Source organism: Engystomops pustulosus, chromosome 3 (assembly GCF_040894005.1).
Source record: "Engystomops pustulosus chromosome 3, aEngPut4.maternal, whole genome shotgun sequence".
NCBI lineage: Eukaryota > Metazoa > Chordata > Amphibia > Anura > Leptodactylidae > Engystomops > Engystomops pustulosus.
Window position 1 is genome coordinate 207,077,437 of NC_092413.1, and position 20,620 is coordinate 207,098,056.

Sequence of the window (20,620 nt, forward strand, 5' to 3'; positions counted from 1 at the left end):
TATTATTAACACAGGACGGAGAGGAAACCTTGAGAAATATATTATTCCATAAGGCTGTAACTCCTCAAGATCCCCCCTCCTCCCCCTCAGCTCCGGAGCATAATGATATAACATTTTGATAAATAAATTAGACACGTCTGATAAATAGGATCACTGCAAGTTTGAGATTTTTCTCCTGTGAGTCAATGGAAAGTGAGATAATAAAAAAAAAAATTAAAATAACACCGTAAGGCACTAAAAGTGGAATGACCCTATAAGTGATTCAGAGGCAAGCAGGTATTACAAAGCATAAGGGAAATAGTGGGTCTTTTGGGGTGACATATTGTGCTACGTACCATAGAGGAAGCCTATGTGGTTGCTTAAAGATTCCTGGGGGGGCCCAAGTTAGGTTGGCTCAACCCTCTTTGCGTATAGGTGGTGCCGACCTAAAAATGGCCACTAAAGACGAGATGAAGGACCAACACATGGCCCACTGATTCCAGACCATGGGGGGGGGGGTTACGATACAACCTGATTAATCTCTTGGTTTGGGGAAATTGTTTACAACTTGTGTGTGTGTTGTCTACCTTTCTGGTCGGTTTATGTCCCTAAGAAGACCATTAAGAAAGTCAAGCTGTAAAAAATTCTGAAAATGTATAAAGGCCACGAACAACCAATATTATAAAATTAAGACGCGTTCTAAGTATTCTTCGCTATAAATTTCTTTCCCTATTGCTTCTGTAGTGACTGTGCAGAACCTTCACATAGCTGGCTGTGCTGCTGCTTGTGATAGAGATTTGACGACGTTTTTGGAATTCTCCGCTGTTTTTTTTTTTTCCTCAGCTTTAGGCCCCATTCACTGAGCCGTTATTGTGTGGGCGAGACTTCTATTGTGGCTGTGATATGACCATAATTTGTTTGGCCAGATCACAGACACAATAGACGTCTATGGCTTTCGGGCAAAGTGCAGTGAGAACACATGTCCCACCACCGCGGGACAGAGAGGGGTGGCAGCCACGCCATAAGATATAGGAAATGCCATATAGATTGGCGGATATGAAGCGCGGTCACTCGGATTTCATTGGAGAGGGGAGTGGTGAGGAGCGCTCATTACCCCTCCCCTCTCGACTCGACCATGTGTTTTACATGGTCCTGCCGATTACACAGTTGTGTAAATAAGGTCATGACTAGTGTTACTGATGTTCTCCTCATCAGAGGTGACATTTACAGTTTTTTGTATAAATTTGGGGATAAAGAGGGCTCATCCTGGGTCAAGTCCAGTAAGAACCATAAGCAAACAGCATAGGTATGCCAATAAAGTAGACCGTTCACTTTTTAGATAGTGAGTAGTTATTGCATGTAGTTGAGTTACTTTTTCACCTATCTGCTCCACAGGAGGAGGGGAGGGGGTCTCCTAGCTTAGGGGCTTATAGGGTCCCTAATTTAAAGGCATAGCAACAGATGCCCTTGATATTGAATACAGCTTTGCATGTCTCTTACAGCCATTTCCTCTCATATCATTTCGCTGAAGACACACAAGTCACAGTTCACCTTTAGCTTGGGGTCACTTTTGGTAATCTACCCTGAAGAAGGGTCTTCTTTATTGAGATTGCTAATGAACAAAGCAGCATGAAGGGGTAAACAACAGCAGATTGCTATATGAGCAGCTTTTGTGTGTCCTGATCTAATTAGATGTCACTTAAACCCCACGGGTGTCAGAGGTCAACACCTGTACAGGCCTGTAGGTGGGAACAGGACGCACGGGCCAAGCTCTGGGCACAGGAGAACCTTGGGCAGCGCAGTGACTTTTCTATATAGATCTGTGTATCTTCATATCATAGGACCATTAGTTCAGTCATGTTCATGGTATGCAGATGGGTTGGACGGGGTCACTGAAATATTGGAACCGTGAAGTTATAACAGCTTTATTCTATTAGAGAAATCCTGTCGCTATTTAACATATTTAAAGGGGCCTGTATAAATGACTGTATAAATAAAGTTTATTGAAGAGGGCACATAGCACGCATACACTGAATAATATCTGTGTAGTTTGTTTACCTAGATAAGAAACTGCATTACTTTACTGAAGAAACCGGACATGTTATCCAATCAGATTTGAATCCTTAAATCTTATAAAAGCAGCAACCTGATTGGTTATACTGATATGTTCAATTAACTTTATTTACAAGGATTAAGAGGAACATAAAACTAGGTAATAAATATAAGGAGGAATTATTATTTCTGTTTATCTCTTTTATGTATTTTCTATGTTCTATATCACACCGGGATGATCACCGGGATCTAGTATTAGTGGAATGTAATCGGTGTTGGATTATGAAATCCAAAAATATATTGGGAGTCATTGAAAGTTTCCCTTAACCATCAGAAACCAAATTGTTGGAATTTTACTCTAATTCTGGAATCTAATGGGAATTTACCTAATCTTTATACATCTCTTTTATGGAGATATTATATATGATGCTGCATGTGGCTGAGCCTTAAAAAAATTCTGCCTATAAAGGTAATTTTTTGCTGAAAATGGGTCGTCCGCCCTTACTGAGTATGGAGCACGGCACATTATATCCTGTGCTGACACAATTCCTTGGCAAGATATGCTGACCTGGTTCCTCGTTACGGAACGATGATGTCACCTGACTAAACAGATTTGCTGAATTCAGGTCATTAAGTTGAGATTCTGAACCAGATACAAAACTCTGCAATTGGAAAAGACATAAAAATTCCTTCCCTTTGTTGATATATGTGTAATCCCTAGTTTCCCACTTATATGCAAACGCCCTTCTGTCCAAATGGGAGGGGACCAACCCTTTGCTTTCCATAGCAGAAGGTCATGTATATGAGTGTTTGTAAGAAAATATAGGTTTGCTATACTTTCCTGAGCAGGGGCTTAGATAAATTTTCCATATTTACATGGGGGGGTCCACCAATGTAATTATTATATGGTCGGTGCCAAATATTCATATGCCCTACCACCAGTGGATCATGTAGTCTCAAGCGCGTAAACATGAATTTTCTAAAGCCACTCTATAGGATCATTTTAGACCACATGATATTAGTATCACATATGGATCTTGTTGTAGTTCTGAAGAATGAAGTTGAGACCTCCAAATATATTCAAGACCCCCAAAATATTGCATTGGCATCATGATGTGATGAGTCCCAACTTCTCACCTAATGTTCTTCAGTATTTCAAGAATATTCCTTCCACAGCACATGGTGTAACCTCTTAGTGAGTTAAGCTGAAGTTCGTCAAACCATACATTTCTGTAGACCCTTCATCTAAACAGTAAACAACAACTCCCCTGTTTCAAAGGTGACAACTACTTTTTTGGTCCAAAAATATGTTCACAGCAGGTGCCACTTCCCACTGACCAATGAAAAAAATGGAAGGCAACAGTTTCTTGAGACGTATTGGAAATTTAAAAACCTATGTAGACAAAAACTAAGAAGTCCTGATGGAGATTGTGTGGTGCTTTGGCCACCAGACTCTTGTGATTTGGCCAGAAGGATAGTAAACCCTTTATCCCAAGATATTTTTGAAAATATTGAGTGACACACAGGAGAACCAGAACACTTAGGGTTACCTTGGCTTGCCTTTTTTTTTGCATGTGTTTTTGTTTTGACTTAAAAAGTACAGAAGGCACATACATATATATTCATGAGCAGCAGCGAGTGCTACCTGCAACCACAGTTTTCTACTACCATGTCCTCGTATTGCTTGTAGACTACATTGTTACCAGAGTCTATGTATAAAATACTGATGGGGCTGAGTTTTGAAGGGACGCAGCAGCTTGGTGGAGTGGACTCGGGGTCCATAGAGTTCATTAACGTTTGAATAATGGCATGGTTAGTAGGTTCCAGATGTGACCTCAACGGGAAATCACATACCCCCTCGCAGTGATAAGCTTCATAATCCAAGGGGGCGATGATCCAATCGTCCCAACCCAACTCCTTAAAATTGACATGAAGGGGCTTCTTACTACATCTCGTCTTAGATCTCTTGCCTTGCCCTTTATTGTTATGACTTGTCCTATTTGGTAAAGTCTGCCGTTTTCTTCTTCTTTTGATGACAGATCTTTGACTGTAATCTGGTGGGTCTATCATTTTAGGGTTCTCCATGGATTTAAGTTTGTCCCTGATCTCCTTAAAAAGGTTCTCTCTCCTTTTGGAGATGGAAGAAACCACCAGTAATGCCTTTTCAGGATCTGATAGACCCAGTCGATGAAACCCAAGTTGGATCAGTGGCAAATAGGACAACCCAAGTTGATCGGAGACCATCTTCAGCATGAAACACAAAGACTCAGGTGGACCCTTTTTATTGTTACCCAGGGCCCTCAAGACATTAAATACCTCCCACTTTGAAAAAGTGTCCAGAAGGTCAGCAGAACGGGAATCTAGAAGTGTAGCTTCTTGCCAGGTGGTGGCACAAGTGTAAAGGTAGAGGTGCACAAGGCTTCCAGATTTAGGAAGAATCCCACTAATGTTTTCTGCAGCCTTGTGTAGGATCCTTAACTCGGCTCCTCTTATTTCATCCAAGGAGGACAAAGTGCTGATGTCAAACGTGTACTTCTGTACCAAGGACGAAGGTGAACCATCATCTAAAACAAGCAAAGTGAAATAGTAAGAGACTAAACATTCACTATGAGAAAATATTAACATTATACGGATTCATCTGCAAAACTTTAAACTACTCGTATTCTCAGGTGCGGTGCCGTGGAAGAAACGGAGTAGCCATGTTTTTCAAATTCTCGACAACCCCTTTAAGTAAATTAATCTCTGCAACCATAGGCATCATAAGTCAACTTGCAGCATGTGGTGGCTGGAACATCTGTTGCGAATGCTGAAATACCGGAACTGAAATCAGAACATGCTGCAAGTTTCACGGCCTAAACTCACATGTGTGTAATCGGCTTTTTAGGATATTTCCCTTGGACAAAATGCAATCATTGCTTTATATTAAAGGAAACCAACCTCAAAAGGTAGATCCGATAGTTGGTTACTATATACCTGATTATCTTCATCTTTTGTTAATTTTTAAACAAAAGCTTACATTTAGGAGAAATGTAGAAAATTCTTATCTTCGAAATATGCAAATTACTGGTGGAGGCTTCTGGGGTGTGGATTAGCCACGTGGCTTTTTCCATCCCTCCTACCCATCTTCTCTTCTGCGTGCAGCTGCAGGCACTCATTTGCAAAGCCGGGGTTCTGTGCACAGCAGCTCCAGATGCGCAGACGAGTGCGCAAAGCTACAGCAGCGCAGCCTCTTCCTGAAGCCTGAGCTACTGCGCATGCGCTTTAGTGAGCTGTGTGCTGCAGACAGGCAGGTAAGAGGGATTCAAAGAGGCTATTGGGGCATGGAGTAGCCGCAGCGATAAACCGCAGGCTACTCCACACCACGGTAGCCTCCATCAGTAATTTGCATATTTTTAAGATAAGAATCAAAGCTTTTGCAAAAAAAGTATGAAGTATATAGTAACAAGATCCGAGATAGTTGGTTTCCTTTAAATACAGTTGCATTATTGATGCTAAATGATGGGAATCCTTTCCTCTATATGCAGTGCCAGTCAGCAGCGCCGATGACATGAAATACTCCATAGATAATAATGGATAATAGAAGGATTTGCAGGATAAATCTGCAGTAATAATAATAGGTGGCTCATGGAGTAAGTCAGGACCTTAGTATCTAGTTTATGGACTATTTTGGGTGTAATCACTATAATTCCTGTGCAGGGAAACACAAAAGATGGAGAATGTCCTCTACAAGAGAATTATCAGAAGTGATTAAAAATGATAAAATTGTCTCCAAACATCCAAATAAGCCATTATACATTCTCCAGTAGTCATTGTCCTGTGTGCCTACCCAGTTAAAATTAATACAGTCCATAGGCAGAAGAAGTCTCTGGCTACTTTCATCCAGCTGTAGCCTAGGCGTGCACACAGCAGAGTGCTGGGGAGGAGAAGTGTGGCATGCCCATGTTAACAGGGGAAGATGGAGACTTCTCTATCTCCCCACCACCACCACCACAACCGGTACAGTACGGCATGGTGGAAAATACATATCAAAATGGTTGGACGTGTTGCCCATTGAAAGTTATGGGAATATATGCAAACCTTACTGCAACGGTACGGTTACAGTACTATTGCATATGGCCGTTTTCACACGTTAGTAGTGAACCATATGTACCATAATTGTACATTTATGGAGGACTCATCGTCATTGTGAGGCAGGAGCCTGTGTCATTATCCGGAGTAGCTATGACATGTTCTTGTGGCTGCCCTTCCCTGTGGAGAGTCTTTGTGGTACAGTCTATAAAGCTGCTTCATCCAGAAAGCCTGGGTCAATGAGCTGGTGACCCTTTGAGATTACAGGACTGAAGAAGAGGTTCTTAGGTTATCGGTGCCTCTTCATTCAGGAGACTGTAGTCCTATGATTATACATTTTCTAGTTTATGGTTTATAAGAATTAATTCTGCTTTTCTACACTCACATGAGCCAGCAGCAAAATGTGCAACCCAACAACAATGGATCCCAGCCAAAAGAAATCACTTGAGCATAAATCTATGTGTCACTGACATATTTCTACATATGGCACATAAAGCCGCCTGCTTGACATGAAGCATCCTGTTAGCAGGACCCATTGACACGACTCTACTTATTTTGTGCAAATACATAAGGCAAATGAGATCTGCAGGAGAAGAGTCTACTAGAGGCAGGTGGTAGGGAAACTGCTTTGTGACCACTAGGCAACGGGACCTAGTTGCTGGCCACCATATTTACCAGATAATAAGTTGTCATCCTGGAGCTCTGCAGATGTTTTTCTCAGACCTTCATAAGTAAAGACTTAAAGGGTTTTTCCACCCATTTGATAGTAATAATGCATCCATATAAGGTCAACGGTGGGTTCCCCGATGTGACATTGATGACCTATCCAATAAATATGGTCCTAAATACCAATAAGATGACAAACCCCTTTGCAGGTAGGCAAATACCTTCAATAGTTTTCAATCATCTACTATTATTCCTGACTCCCCATACCCTCCCCAATGCATTCTCTGCTATACTTACTCATAGGGTCGGGAAGTAAGAGTTTTCCCAATGGAGACTTTGCCAATAAAGGCCGCCTTGTAGGCATTCGAAGACTTATAGTTATTGACGCTGCACTTGGGGATTCTGGGTAGATATGCAAAGTTTTCCAGGATGGGATAAGGAAAACCACGCCTCTTTAAGCTACCTTGTAAGACAGCTCTCTTGACATCAAGCATGACCTTCAGCTACCATGTCAACTGAGCTGACTTACAAGGTATCTAAAAGAGGCGTTGTTTTCCTTATTCCATTCTGGAAGTTGTATTTGCATATTTTCCCATACTTTCTCATAGACAGGCACATGCATGGCCTCTTTCCTGGACATCAACTGTTGACAGAGCCAGTCTACCACCAATCCCTCCAGAATTACCACGTTTTGACGTTTTTACCCTTCTCAGCATAGTGGCCTTTAATCTCCTTTTCATGTTAATCCGAGATAAATGCCTTGGAAAGTGGAGAGAATTACCACATATTTATATCAGGAAACCAACAATGTAGACATTAACCACTTGACAATAATGGGACTCCTTGAGAGAGGTAGGAAGAAGTGGAAGAAGGACCATGTCCCTGCGGCCTGCATTGAAGGTTTGATGGAGACACTAGGTGGTAGGGTTATTGTGTATTGTAGTATATTTAGGTTATGTTTGAAGGTTTTGGAAAGTAGGGGACAATCTGTTTGGTCTCGTAGAGAATTTCAGAGTATAGGAGAAGCACAGGAGAAGTCCTGCAGAAGAGTGGATAGTTATAGACTGAAGCAGAAGACCTTGTGAGGATGGAAGATTACAAGTGTGATGGAATTGGGGAAATAGATCAGAAATGATGGAGGCGACAGATAGTGGATAGTATATTTCCTGAGCATGTGTTAAGATGTTGGTGGTGAATATGACATTCATTTCTTCATCCACAGTCCTCAATTGTTTGTTTCAGTTCCATAGACTATGAATGATGCAAAGTAAGTGCCTGCTCCATTTAGACTCCCCTTATCCATGGTCTTGTGGTTGGGGGGGACATAGTGTGGATCTGTGGGTCTCAACTGTTGAGCAATCGAGCCGTTAGCATCTGTTCCTGCTCTCAAGATTTGTAGAGGCTATAATAGTCATACAGCCCAGGGACCATGGCAGTCTTAATTCCCCCTCCCCCCCCCCCCCCCCCCGCATACACATGCAAATCTAGGGCTGTAATGTGGACCCAGTGTGTGTCACTTTTTAAGACTGTACTATGCCTAGAATAATAAATTCATATTCACAAAGGGGAGGTTTTGTGACAATGTCTTCATTGCCAGTAATCCATTCATTAGTCATCCAGGGATATTGGAAATCCAGGAAACTATTTCCTGCTATTATTTGGGAAAGCTATAACAGCTGCCATTGTATACTGAAAATGTGCCCCTTCCCCCATCAGACACTCAAGAGGGCATGTGCTCCCACCTTTTTATTCAATGCAGCCATGAGATGAAGATCCCCCATTCTGGATGTAGGGGGCACATATTTGTGAAATTTATAGCATAATCAGTGGATTTTCCCAGTTGTGAATTCCCATCCAACTATTATGAATGAATGTCCAATATAAATGCTATATCTGTACAGGTGAGAATGTATGGAATATACATATATTGTGATACATTGCAGTCCTGTATAATGTAAGGGTGGACACATACGTAACACATATCCTATTCAATGGGGTACCTGATAAGTTAAAGGAGGACTCCCAGCTTGGGTATGTCTGACATATACACAGGATATCATATGTCATAAATATATCCCACCTCAGGGACCTGCACATATCCTGAGAACCGGGGGCCGCTGACCCCCTTCTGACAGTTCGAACGAATGCAGTGTTCGCTGCAAAGGCACAAATATCATCAAATCTCACATGAGACTGGACAAAGTTATTAATATTGCCAAAAAATGTATTTCTAATTGTTGGTCAAGATGATAAAATGTAAATAAATCTCTCAGGAAAGCCATGGCTTCTGCAGGCTCTCAGATTGCTAGGCCGCACCTATACAGTTACCTAGCAACATGCATCAGAGGCCACCACAGTGTATACTGCTATGTACCATCATTATCCTGACAGGACGGAGGCCTCAGGCTACATGGTCACTACACTACTACTGCTGTTATCTACACACCACCATGATGTTTCCAGGGAGCAGGGGCACATTTATGTATAAAACATAGGACAAACTGTTAATTTCAAATTAATAAAGCCATAAGAAATCAGGCCTGTGAGGAACTACAAATCCTACGATGTCCTTAAACCATATTGTCAGGTCTTCTCATAGTACAGGCGGTCCCCTACTTAAGGAAACCTGACTTACAGACAACCCATAGTTACAGACAGACTCCTCTAACCTCTGGTGAAGTCTCTGGATGTTACTATAAACCCAGGCTGCAATGATCAGCTGTAAGGTGCCTGTAATGAAGCTTTATTGATAATCCTTGGTCCAATTACTGCAAAAAATGTTTAAACTCCAAATGTCACTGGGGCCAATTTTTTTTTTGTCTGGATCTACACTCACCGGCCACTTTATTAGGTACACCATGATAGTAACGGGTTGGACCCCTTTTGCCTTCAGAACTGCCTCAATTCTTCGTGGCATAGATACAACAAGGTGCTGGAAGCTCCTCAGAGATTTTGGTCCATATTGACATGATGGCATCACACAGTTGCCGCAGATTTGTCGGCTGCACATCCATGATGCGAATCTCCCGTTCCACCACATCCCAAAGATGCTCTATTGGATTGAGATCTGGTGACTGTGGAGGCCATTTGAGTCCAGTGACCTCATTGTCATGTTCAAGAAACCAGTCTGAGATGATTCCAGCTTTATGACATGGCGCATTATCCTGCTGAAAGTAGCCATCAGATGTTACAGGGTACATTGTGCTCATAAAGGGATGGACATGGTCAGCAACAATACTCAGGTAGGCTGTGGCGTTGTACCAAGGGGCCCAAAGAGTGCCAAGAAAATATTTCCCCCACCATGACACCACCACCACCAGCCTGAACCGTTCATACAAGGCAGGATGGATCCATGCTTTCATGTTGTTGATGCCAAAATCTGACCCTACCATCCGAATGTCGCAGCAGAAATCGAGACTCATCAGACCAGGCAACGTTTTTCCAATCTTCTACTGTCCATTTTCGATGAGCTTGTGCAAATTGTAGCCTCAATTTCCTGTTCTTAGCTGAAAGGAGTGGCACCCGGTCTTCTGCTGCTGTAGCCCATCTGCCTCAAAGTTCGACGTACTGTGCATTCAGAGATGCTCTTCTGCCTACCTTGGTTGTAACGGGTGGCGATTTGAGTCACTGTTGCCTTTCTATCAGCTCGAACCAGTCTGCCCATTCTCCTCTGACCTCTGGCATCAACAAGGCATTTCCGCCCACAGAACTGCCGCTCACTGGATGTTTTTTCTTTTTCGCACCATTCTCTGTAAACCCTAGAGATGGTTGTGTGTGAAAATCCCAGTAGATCAGCAGTTTCTGAAATACTCAGACCAGCCCTTCTGGCACCAAAAACCATGCCACGTTCAAAGGCATCAAATCACCTTTCTTCCCCATACTGATGCTCGGTTTGAACTGCAGGAGATTGTCTTGACCATGTCTACATGCCTAAATGCACTGAGTTGCCGCCATGTGATTGGCTGATTAGAAATTAAGTGTTAACGAGCAGTTGGACAGGTGTACCTAATAAAGTGGCCGGTGAGTGTACAATTATAATATATACAGTTTCGACTTACATACAAATTCAGCTTCAGAACAAACCTCCGGACCCTATCTTGTACGTAACCCGGGGACTGCCTGTATTACATTAAGGCCCTGTGCACACAACAGTTTTTTTTTTTTAAAGCATAAAAACAACCACCGCAAGTTGTTTTTTTTTTTTTTTTTTTTAAATACATCCCTGTTGACTTTAATAGAAATTACGGCTATGTATCTGGTCCCTTTATTTCTCACTGCACCGTAAACTGTATTTCTTAGACAGCAACGTAGTCCTATTTTGTTTGAAGTTTTTGCAGTACGTTTTTTCCATAGAAGTCAATAGGAGTACAATAAAAACCTACAAACCGTGTCTCCCACGGTATACGGCCTGTTTTTGCGGTCGGCTGACCAGGCCCTGTATTTTTTGCGGATACAGCCAGTTTATTGTTGGGGGTGACAAACGGACAATTTTTGAGGGCTGAATAAGGCTGCAAAAACGGGACCGCAAAATACATATGTGCATATGTAAATGTGTGAAAAATACTCTGTATTAGTATATGCTGTGTAACATATTCCTGCAGAAGGAATAGATGGAGCGAGGGATCGCCATTATTGTCAGAAACGCGTCGCTTAGTTGTAACTCACGTGATGTCCTGGATGCAGTATGAATAAAGACCAATAACTTTTAAAGCAGGAGAACTGCATCTTTACGTTTGTTTGGGATTTTTCAGACCTGTGCTCCCGGTGACAACAAATCTGGTGAGCTGGAACTACATCTTTTGAATATATGAAGTTTACCACACTTTGTTGGCTGGCACCCATTTCCATCACAGGATTACTGTTGGTTGCAGTGCTGAGCTCATTGTCATATAGATGGATAGATAGATGATAGATAGATAGATAGATAGATAGATATGAGATAGATAGATGATAGATAGATAGATAGATAGATAGATAGATAGATAGATAGATATGAGATAGATAGATATGAGATAGATATGAGATAGATAGATAGATATGAGATAGATATGAGATAGATAGATATGAGATAGATAGATATGAGATAGATATGAGATAGATAGATAGATATGAGATAGATATGAGATAGATAGATAGATATGAGATAGATAGATATGAGATAGATAGATAGATAGATATGAGATAGATAGATATGAGATAGATAGATATGAGATAGATAGATAGATGGATAGATAGATGATAGATAGATGATAGATAGATAGATAGATAGATAGATAGATAGATAGATAGATAGATATGAGATAGATAGATAGATAGATACATAGATAGATATGAGATAGATAGATACATAGATAGATATGAGATAGATAGATATGAGATAGATAGATATGAGATAGATAGATATGAGATAGATAGATAGATATGAGATAGATAGATAAAATGGGGCACATTTACTAAGGGTCCCGCAGCTGCATTTTCGTCGGGTATCGCAATTTTTTTCCGTTTTGCCTTGAATTGCCCCAGGTTTTTGGTGCACGCGATGAGATTGTGGTGCATCGGTGCCGGCTTGCATGTGACACAAATCAGGGGGCATGGACGTTGGACAACCCGACTGATTCGGACAAACCACGGAATTTAAAAAGCAAATTGTGTCGCAAGATCAGCACTCACATGCACCGGGAGAAAGATGGTGAACTCCACCGGACCTCAGCGGGGAAGCGACACATGCTGGATATCGGGCACACGATCTTAGTGAATCGTGGCAGACCCGAATCCTCTTCTGACATTCCGGATTAGGGGCATCAACAGGACGGGTAAGTAAATGTGCCCCAGTGTCTACAGATGGGCGCACACAAAAGGAGAGTGGGCTAAGAGAACGACTCCAGTAGGAAAAAGCAGCACTCAAAAAGTGATGGTATATGTGGAAAAAGTGGTCCTTTCATTCCACAACAGCCAACGTTTCGGCTCTGTGAGCCTTTCTCAAGCCGAAACGTCGCCTGTTCTAGAATAAAAGGACCACTTTTTCCACTTATACCAATACTTTTGGAGCGCTGCTTTTTCCTACAGTAATATTAGGTAGATGATAGATAGGTGTAGAGAATCAGATATATAAGTGTCTATAGGGCTATTGCCCAATCCATTAGTAGATCTGGTTGTCCTATATATCTGGATACAATCTCCTGGGAATTACACTAATCTTTACTCTCCTTGAACTAAGTAAGAAGAAGCAGCGCTGATCCATCCTGATGTACACTTCAGTCATCTCCAGGTTGGAAATTCCTTTTTGGAGGAGAAGATAAGGGAATTCTTTGAAGGGGTCATCTGGATTCATTTTACGTGAAGTGATTGGTCAAGCATCACAGAATTAACCCTGACTATCCCAGATAATTGGATTCATAAAGCGGCGAGGTGGGTGAATTAGGCCTGTGTAGGCAAGAAGGGGTTAAAGGGAGCAGCACAGGATCCTGTATAATATGATTTTATTACCAGCCCGCAAATATTTGCTCTCCGCTTTTAATTCACTTAATTTATTGCCTCATTTCTGCCAATAAATCGTATAATATCAGTATCAGCTTGTAAATGCTGGGAGAAAGTGCAGGGAAGTGTTATAACTGAGCACAGGGGCTGTGAACCATCGCCCTCAGACTGCGCCCCACTACATACATTACACACAGACTGATCCCCCACTACATACATTACACACAGACTGATCCCCCCACTACATACATTACACACAGACTGATCCCCCCACTACATACATTACACACAGACTGATCCCCCCACTACATACATTACACACAGACTGATCCCCCCACTACATACATTACATACAGACTGATCCCCCCACTACATACATTACACACAGACTGATCCCCCCACTACATACATTACACACAGACTGATCCCCCCACTACATACATTACACACAGACTGATCCCCCCACTACATACATTACACAGACTGATCCCCCCACTACATACATTACACACAGACTGATCCCCCACTACATACATTACACAGACTGATCCCCCCACTACATACATTACACACAGACTGATCCCCCCACTACATACATTACACACAGACTGATCCCCCCACTACATACATTACACACAGACTGATCCCCCACTACATACATTACACACAGACTGATCCCCCTACTACATACATTACACACAGACTGATCCCCCTACTACATACATTACACAGACTGATCCCCCCACTACATACATTACACACAGACTGATCCCCCCGCTACATACATTACACACAGACTGATCCCCCCACTACATACATTACACACAGACTGATCCCCCCGCTACATACATTACACACAGACTGATCCCCCCGCTACATACATTACACACAGACTGATCCCCCCACTACATACATTACACACAGACTGATCCCCCCACTACATACATTACACACAGACTGATCCCCCACTACATACATTACACACAGACTGATCCCCCTACTACATACATTACACACAGACTGATCCCCCTACTACATACATTACACAGACTGATCCCCCCACTACATACATTACACACAGACTGATCCCTCCACTACATACATTACACACACACTGATCCCCCACTACATACATTACACACAGACTGATCCCCCCACTACATACATTACACACAGACTGATCCCCCGCTACATACATTACACACAGACTGATCCCCCGCTACATACATTACACACAGACTGATCCCCCCACTACATACATTACACACAGACTGATCCCCCCACTACATACATTACACACAGACTGATCCCCCCACTACATACATTACACACAGACTGATCCCCCCACTACATACATTACACACAGACTGATCCCCCCACTACATACATTACACACAGACTGATCCCCCCGCTACATACATTACACACAGACTGATCCCCCCACTACATACATTACACACAGACTGATCCCCCCGCTACATACATTACACACAGACTGATCCCCCCGCTACATACATTACACACAGACTGATCCCCCCACTACATACATTACACACAGACTGATCCCCCCACTACATACATTACACACAGACTGATCCCCCCACTACATACATTACACACAGACTGATCCCCCCACTACATACATTACACACAGACTGATCCCCCCACTACATACATTACACACAGACTGATCCCCCCACTACATACATTACACACAGACTGATCCCCCCGCTACATACATTACACACAGACTGATCCCCCCGCTACATACATTACACACAGACTGATCCCCCCACTACATACATTACACACAGACTGATCCCCCCACTACATACATTACACACAGACTGATCCCCCCACTACATACATTACACACAGACTGATCCCCAACTACATACATTACACACAGACTGATCCCCCCACTACATACATTACACACAGACTGATCCCCCCACTACATACATTACACACACACTGATCCCCCCACTACATACATTACACACAGACTGATCCCCCCACTACATACATTACACACAGACTGATCCCTCCACTACATACATTACACACACACTGATCCCCCACTACATACATTACACACAGACTGATCCCCCCATTGGCTCCGGCGGCTCCGTGGAGAGGAGGAGGAGGTGGTGAGCGCTGCTCGCCGCACCCCTCTGCAAAGGGATAAATGGCCCACGGCGCCGTATGCAGAGAAAAGTTAGGACATGTCTTATCTTTTCACGGCTACGGAACTTCGCCGTATATACGTCCCCCATACGGCCGTCTGAATGTAGCCTTACTCACAGATATTCGAAAACAAAACAGAGAAAAATGGGTCGTATCCACAACTCAAATATATTCAATAAAACTTCACGTTTAATTCATCTCGGTTAAAAGTTACGCCTGGTACATACTATTTATGCAGTCCTACATGTTTCCAATGTAATATACTAGTCAAAACGCGTTGGTCTGCACAGGAATTCATTAAATACATACTATAAATCTTTAAACAAATATTCCTATCCGCATATCTGTATACATAGACTGTATCCATGAATACACACATGTATATCTCCATATCCCTATGTATACACTGTATCCCTGCAGCATATCATATACATACTTGTATCGTTATATACCCATGTCATATATATATATATAGTTCTATATTCTATAATTATTCCTATATCCTATGCATATATACAGGCAGGACCCTAATTAAGGACACCCGACTTACAGACGACCCCTAGTTACAGACAGACCCCTCTGCCCCCGGTGACCTCTCTGGATGTTACTATAGCCGCAGGCTGCAATGATCAGCTGTAAGGTGTCTGTAATGAAGCTTTATGGATAATCCTTGGTCCCATTACAGCAAAAAATTTTGAAAATCACCGGGGCAAAAACATTTTTTGTCTGGAGCTATAATTATAAAATCTACAGCTTTGACTTACATACAAATCATGTGAAACCTCTCCAAAAGACCACCCCTTTGAAAAGAGCCCCCCTAAAATACCAATTTTAGTGTCAGAATCCCGCCCCCCCCCCCATTATACTCTATGGAGGCTGCCCCCCTATGAGCAGACTGCCCTTTTAAAGAACCAATTATTTGTGCAAAATTGGGTGGTCTGCTTAAAGAGGTTTAACTATATATATATATATCCCTAAACATATACAATATACCTGGTAGAGTCACATCCTTGATTCCTATATTCTATACATAATTACATATCCTTATCCCTTCTCATTTATGTGTGTATATATATCCATATACACCCCACATATCATACATATCTCTTCTTATGTATCTGTATACACATATACCTTATACTTTAACCCTTATTACTCTGCCCTTATAGTCTGCATCATAATCAAATCCCTATTCCTAATGGATGATAACATGACATCTACTATCTATACATTACATCGCTAAACACATAACAGGACCAGAATCCTGTGCAGATCCTGAATGTTGTCATTCCTGATATTAATGTTACATATCTCACAGAGATGCGACGATGGAAGATTTTATATTTTGTGCGATAGTTTTTTTTAATTCAATTTAAGCATATGAGCTGCCCGGCACGTTTTATTCCATTTGTAACTAGTGATGGGGAATTTTGGTGAATAAGGTTAAGAATTTCTGTTTGGAAATAATTACAGAATGAGCAAATTAATTATATATAAATTTGTAAAAAAATAAAATAAAATAAATGAAATATTAATTATAAGAAAATAAAAAAAATAATATATATATATATGGAGCTATTAAATATTGTAAATATTTGATTAATTAATAAAAATAATAAAAAGAATGATAATAAAATTGTAATTATTCTATTAATTCTAATTCCGATAAGAGTGTTGATAAAATAAAAAGGGGTAAAGTGCAGATGAACTATTAAGGCATAATAATAATAATAATAATAATAATAATAATAATAATAATAATAATAATAATAATAATAATAAATAATAATAAAAATAATGAAATTAATGATGAGAATAATATCAATAAAAATATATTATGATAATAAAATCATGATCATAATATTAGCTATAATGATACTATTATCAATAATATAATATTATTATCATAACTGTAATATTGTCATCATTATAGTAAAATATCAAATGATAAAATAATATTTCATAATATCTATATCATCCATCAGTCTTATGTACTTTATTTATCATCCCCCTTTTTCGTGAAAAATTTTTTTTTTACTTTTCAGTCATCCCGCTGATGAAGAAATCACTTGATTTTCAAAGCGCTACGGAATATGATGGCGCTATACAATAAAAGATTATTATTATTATCTATAGCGATATCATAGTGATCTATAGCGTTCACATAAGTTCAGTCCTATCTTCTTTAGTTCCCCCCCAAAAAATCTAATTTGGTTAAATTAGAAAGAGTTAAAAATCTAATCAATAGATAAAAAAAAATTAATACAACGAATATTTTATTATACACAACTATTTCATTTTTATTTTTTCATTTAATATATTATTATATTAATATTTCATTTTATTCTTTTAAAAAAACATATTATTTCTATGTTACAGTTTGCGTCTTTATTTCATGGCCGATATCACGATGATTTTTGATCATTTATTTTACACTTGAAGATTGGATTTTTTAGGATATTGTTATGTTAAATAAATTTGGGGGAAAAAATACAAAAAAATGGAATGACATTTGGTATAATTGTGCGCTGTCGGGGGGGTATGATGGGACTTTGCAGGTGAGAGAACATGTCTGATGCCTCCAGCTGAAGGTTTATACAGATGTTAAATAATTTACCACAAATGGGATGATGTAAGTGGCTTTATAGTAGCCATGGGCCGGGGTGGAGGTGACATGCGGAGGTCACTCCGGGGACGGTACAGGGCTATGCCCCTCAGGTTATCCCCATGCTGGTGGGAATGATGAGAGCCCTCCGCTTCTCCATGGTTACTCTACAAGGCTTCCCAGGCATCTTCCCAAAATCTCCACTATTGCAATATAAAACCAACAGGAGGCGCATCAGGTCAGACAGTCCCACCACACAGGAAGAAGAAGGGACATATGGATGGGGATGAGGGGATTTGTGGCCCCAGGTGAAATATTCCCACCGCCATACGTTTTACAATCCATTGTTCCATTCACTCACATATATAACATCCAGGAGGAACCTAACACATTGTACCAGAAATGCAGATGGAGAAGTCATGTACCTGCTGCTTTACAGCTGCAAAAGTAGAAATAAATCATCCACATAACAGATACAGATGTAGCAGAGCTGAGGCCGTTACACACACCCATAGTGATATCTAAAGATACATTACATGGATAGATAGATAGATAGATATGAGATAGATAGATAGATAGATAGATATGAGATAGATAGATAGATAGGAGATAGATAGATAGATAGATAGATATGAGATAGATAGATAGATAGGAGATAGATAGATAGATAGAAGATAGATATGAGAGAGATAGATAGATATGAGATAGATAGATAGATATGAGATAGATAGATAGATAGATAGATAGATAGATAGGAGATAGATAGGAGATGGATAGATATGAGATAGATAGATAGATATGAGATGGATGGATGGATGGATAGATAGATAGATAGATATGAGATAGATAGATATGAGATAGATATGAGATAGATAGATAGATAGACAGATAGATGGAAGGAACATATTTGATGCCCAGACAGATATGTGAAAGATTGATGTAAGATAGATAGGCAATAGGTATAAGTAATAGACATGAAGGATGAATACGTGACAGATGCATAGATAAATATGGGCTATATATGAGATAGAGGAACATAGAATTTACATAGATAACACATGGGAGATGGATAGATAGTAGATAGGATATAGATAGCAGCTACAGGTTTTAGACTGTCTTTGCTACAGTAAAGTTATTTTTAGTCATCAGTGCCAACAGCCTGACACAGATATGATACCTATCTATCAGCCAATCATATTTCTATCACTCTCTATCTATCTATCTATCTTATAGCTGTACATCAGTCTTTGTGGCCATTCTCATGTACAAGTAAAGTTATTGTTAGCTATCAGTGCCAACAACCTGACACAGTTCTGACATCTATCTCATATTTATTTATCAATCAATCCATCTATCATGTATCTATCTATCTATCTCATATTTATCAATCAATCCATCCCCTATGTATCTATCTATCTCCTATGTATCTATCTATCTATCTCCTATGTATCTATCTATCTCATATCTATCAATCAATCTCCTATGTATCTATCTATCTAATATTTATCAATCAATCCATCTCCTATGTATCTATACATCTATCTATCTATCTCCTATGTATCTATCTATCTTTCTATCTATCTCACATCTATCAATCAATCAATCTCCTATGTATCTATCTATCTCATATCTATCATCTATCTCATATCTATCTATCTCATATCTATCTCTCTATCCATCTGTACCTCAGTCTTTCTGGCCACTCTTATGTACAGTATACCTTGTCCTGCCCTGATACATCCATATACTGGACCACTAACTTTTCTACTAATGATACTATATAAACCCTTCTCCTCATGTCTTCCATCTATTATTAGGGGTCTGTAACCCCCCATGACCCGGCATGCCCTGTCTATGTGGTGTATATACATATACAGAGGTTACAGTGTAGCATCCCCTGTATGAGTGATGTCCCCTTATAATAGACAGACACTCACCTTGCTCCTGGTCCACGAAGCTGGTGACCGTGTTGGCCCCTGCCCTGGTGGCATTGCCCTGTAGTCCTCTGTGGCCAGAGCCGGCCATCCTCTTGTATAGGGCCAGCATGTACTCATGGGGCACCACTGCAGCCTTTGCACTGGATTCCTTCCTGGAGGTGAAGTGGTTGAGGCTATCCCTGTATAACGTGGCCAGTGCTTGGCTAGCTGGCAGTGCCCTCCTGGCAGCTTGTCTTTGTGAAGAATAGGGGAGCACAGCTGCAGCCTGGGGGCTCTGCCCAGCCCAGAGCCAGGCACTCCACAGCCCCAGACACAGAGCAGCAGCCTTCCTTAGATCCATTTTATCAGTGCACTCTGCTAGGGAATGAGAGACTTGGAGGGGGTATGATGACTTTGGGAACTCCCCTGTTGCTTTTCTAAGATTGTGCTAATAACCTGTAAATGAACAAGTCAATTCAGACAGATCAGGGCGCCCTCTGCTGGACAAGAGAGGGAACTGACACTGCTACCTGCACATGATGGATAAGCAGCATCTGCACAAGACACTGGATTCTCACCTTAACCCTTTCCTGACGCCAGAGCCGGAGATGTGACTATTCATGTCAGGACTTGTTATGATCCTACAGTTTATACCCGATTATATACCCTG

The 20,620-nt window shown here is 40.8% G+C and overlaps 1 protein-coding gene across 1 annotated transcript; it reads right to left on the reverse strand.

Annotated features, from left to right (window-relative positions):
* Window positions 1–2,082: 2,082 nt before the first annotated feature.
* On the reverse strand, window positions 2,083–20,317 carry GDF7 (growth differentiation factor 7). The gene is made up of 2 exons (XM_072143648.1): window positions 19,972–20,317; window positions 2,083–4,595 (listed from the first exon to the last, which is right to left on the reverse strand). Exons 1-2 carry the CDS (start codon window positions 20,309–20,311, stop codon window positions 3,673–3,675), a joined length of 1,263 nt encoding a protein of 420 aa, XP_071999749.1. The 5' UTR covers window positions 20,312–20,317; the 3' UTR covers window positions 2,083–3,672.
* Window positions 20,318–20,620: the final 303 nt, after the last annotated feature.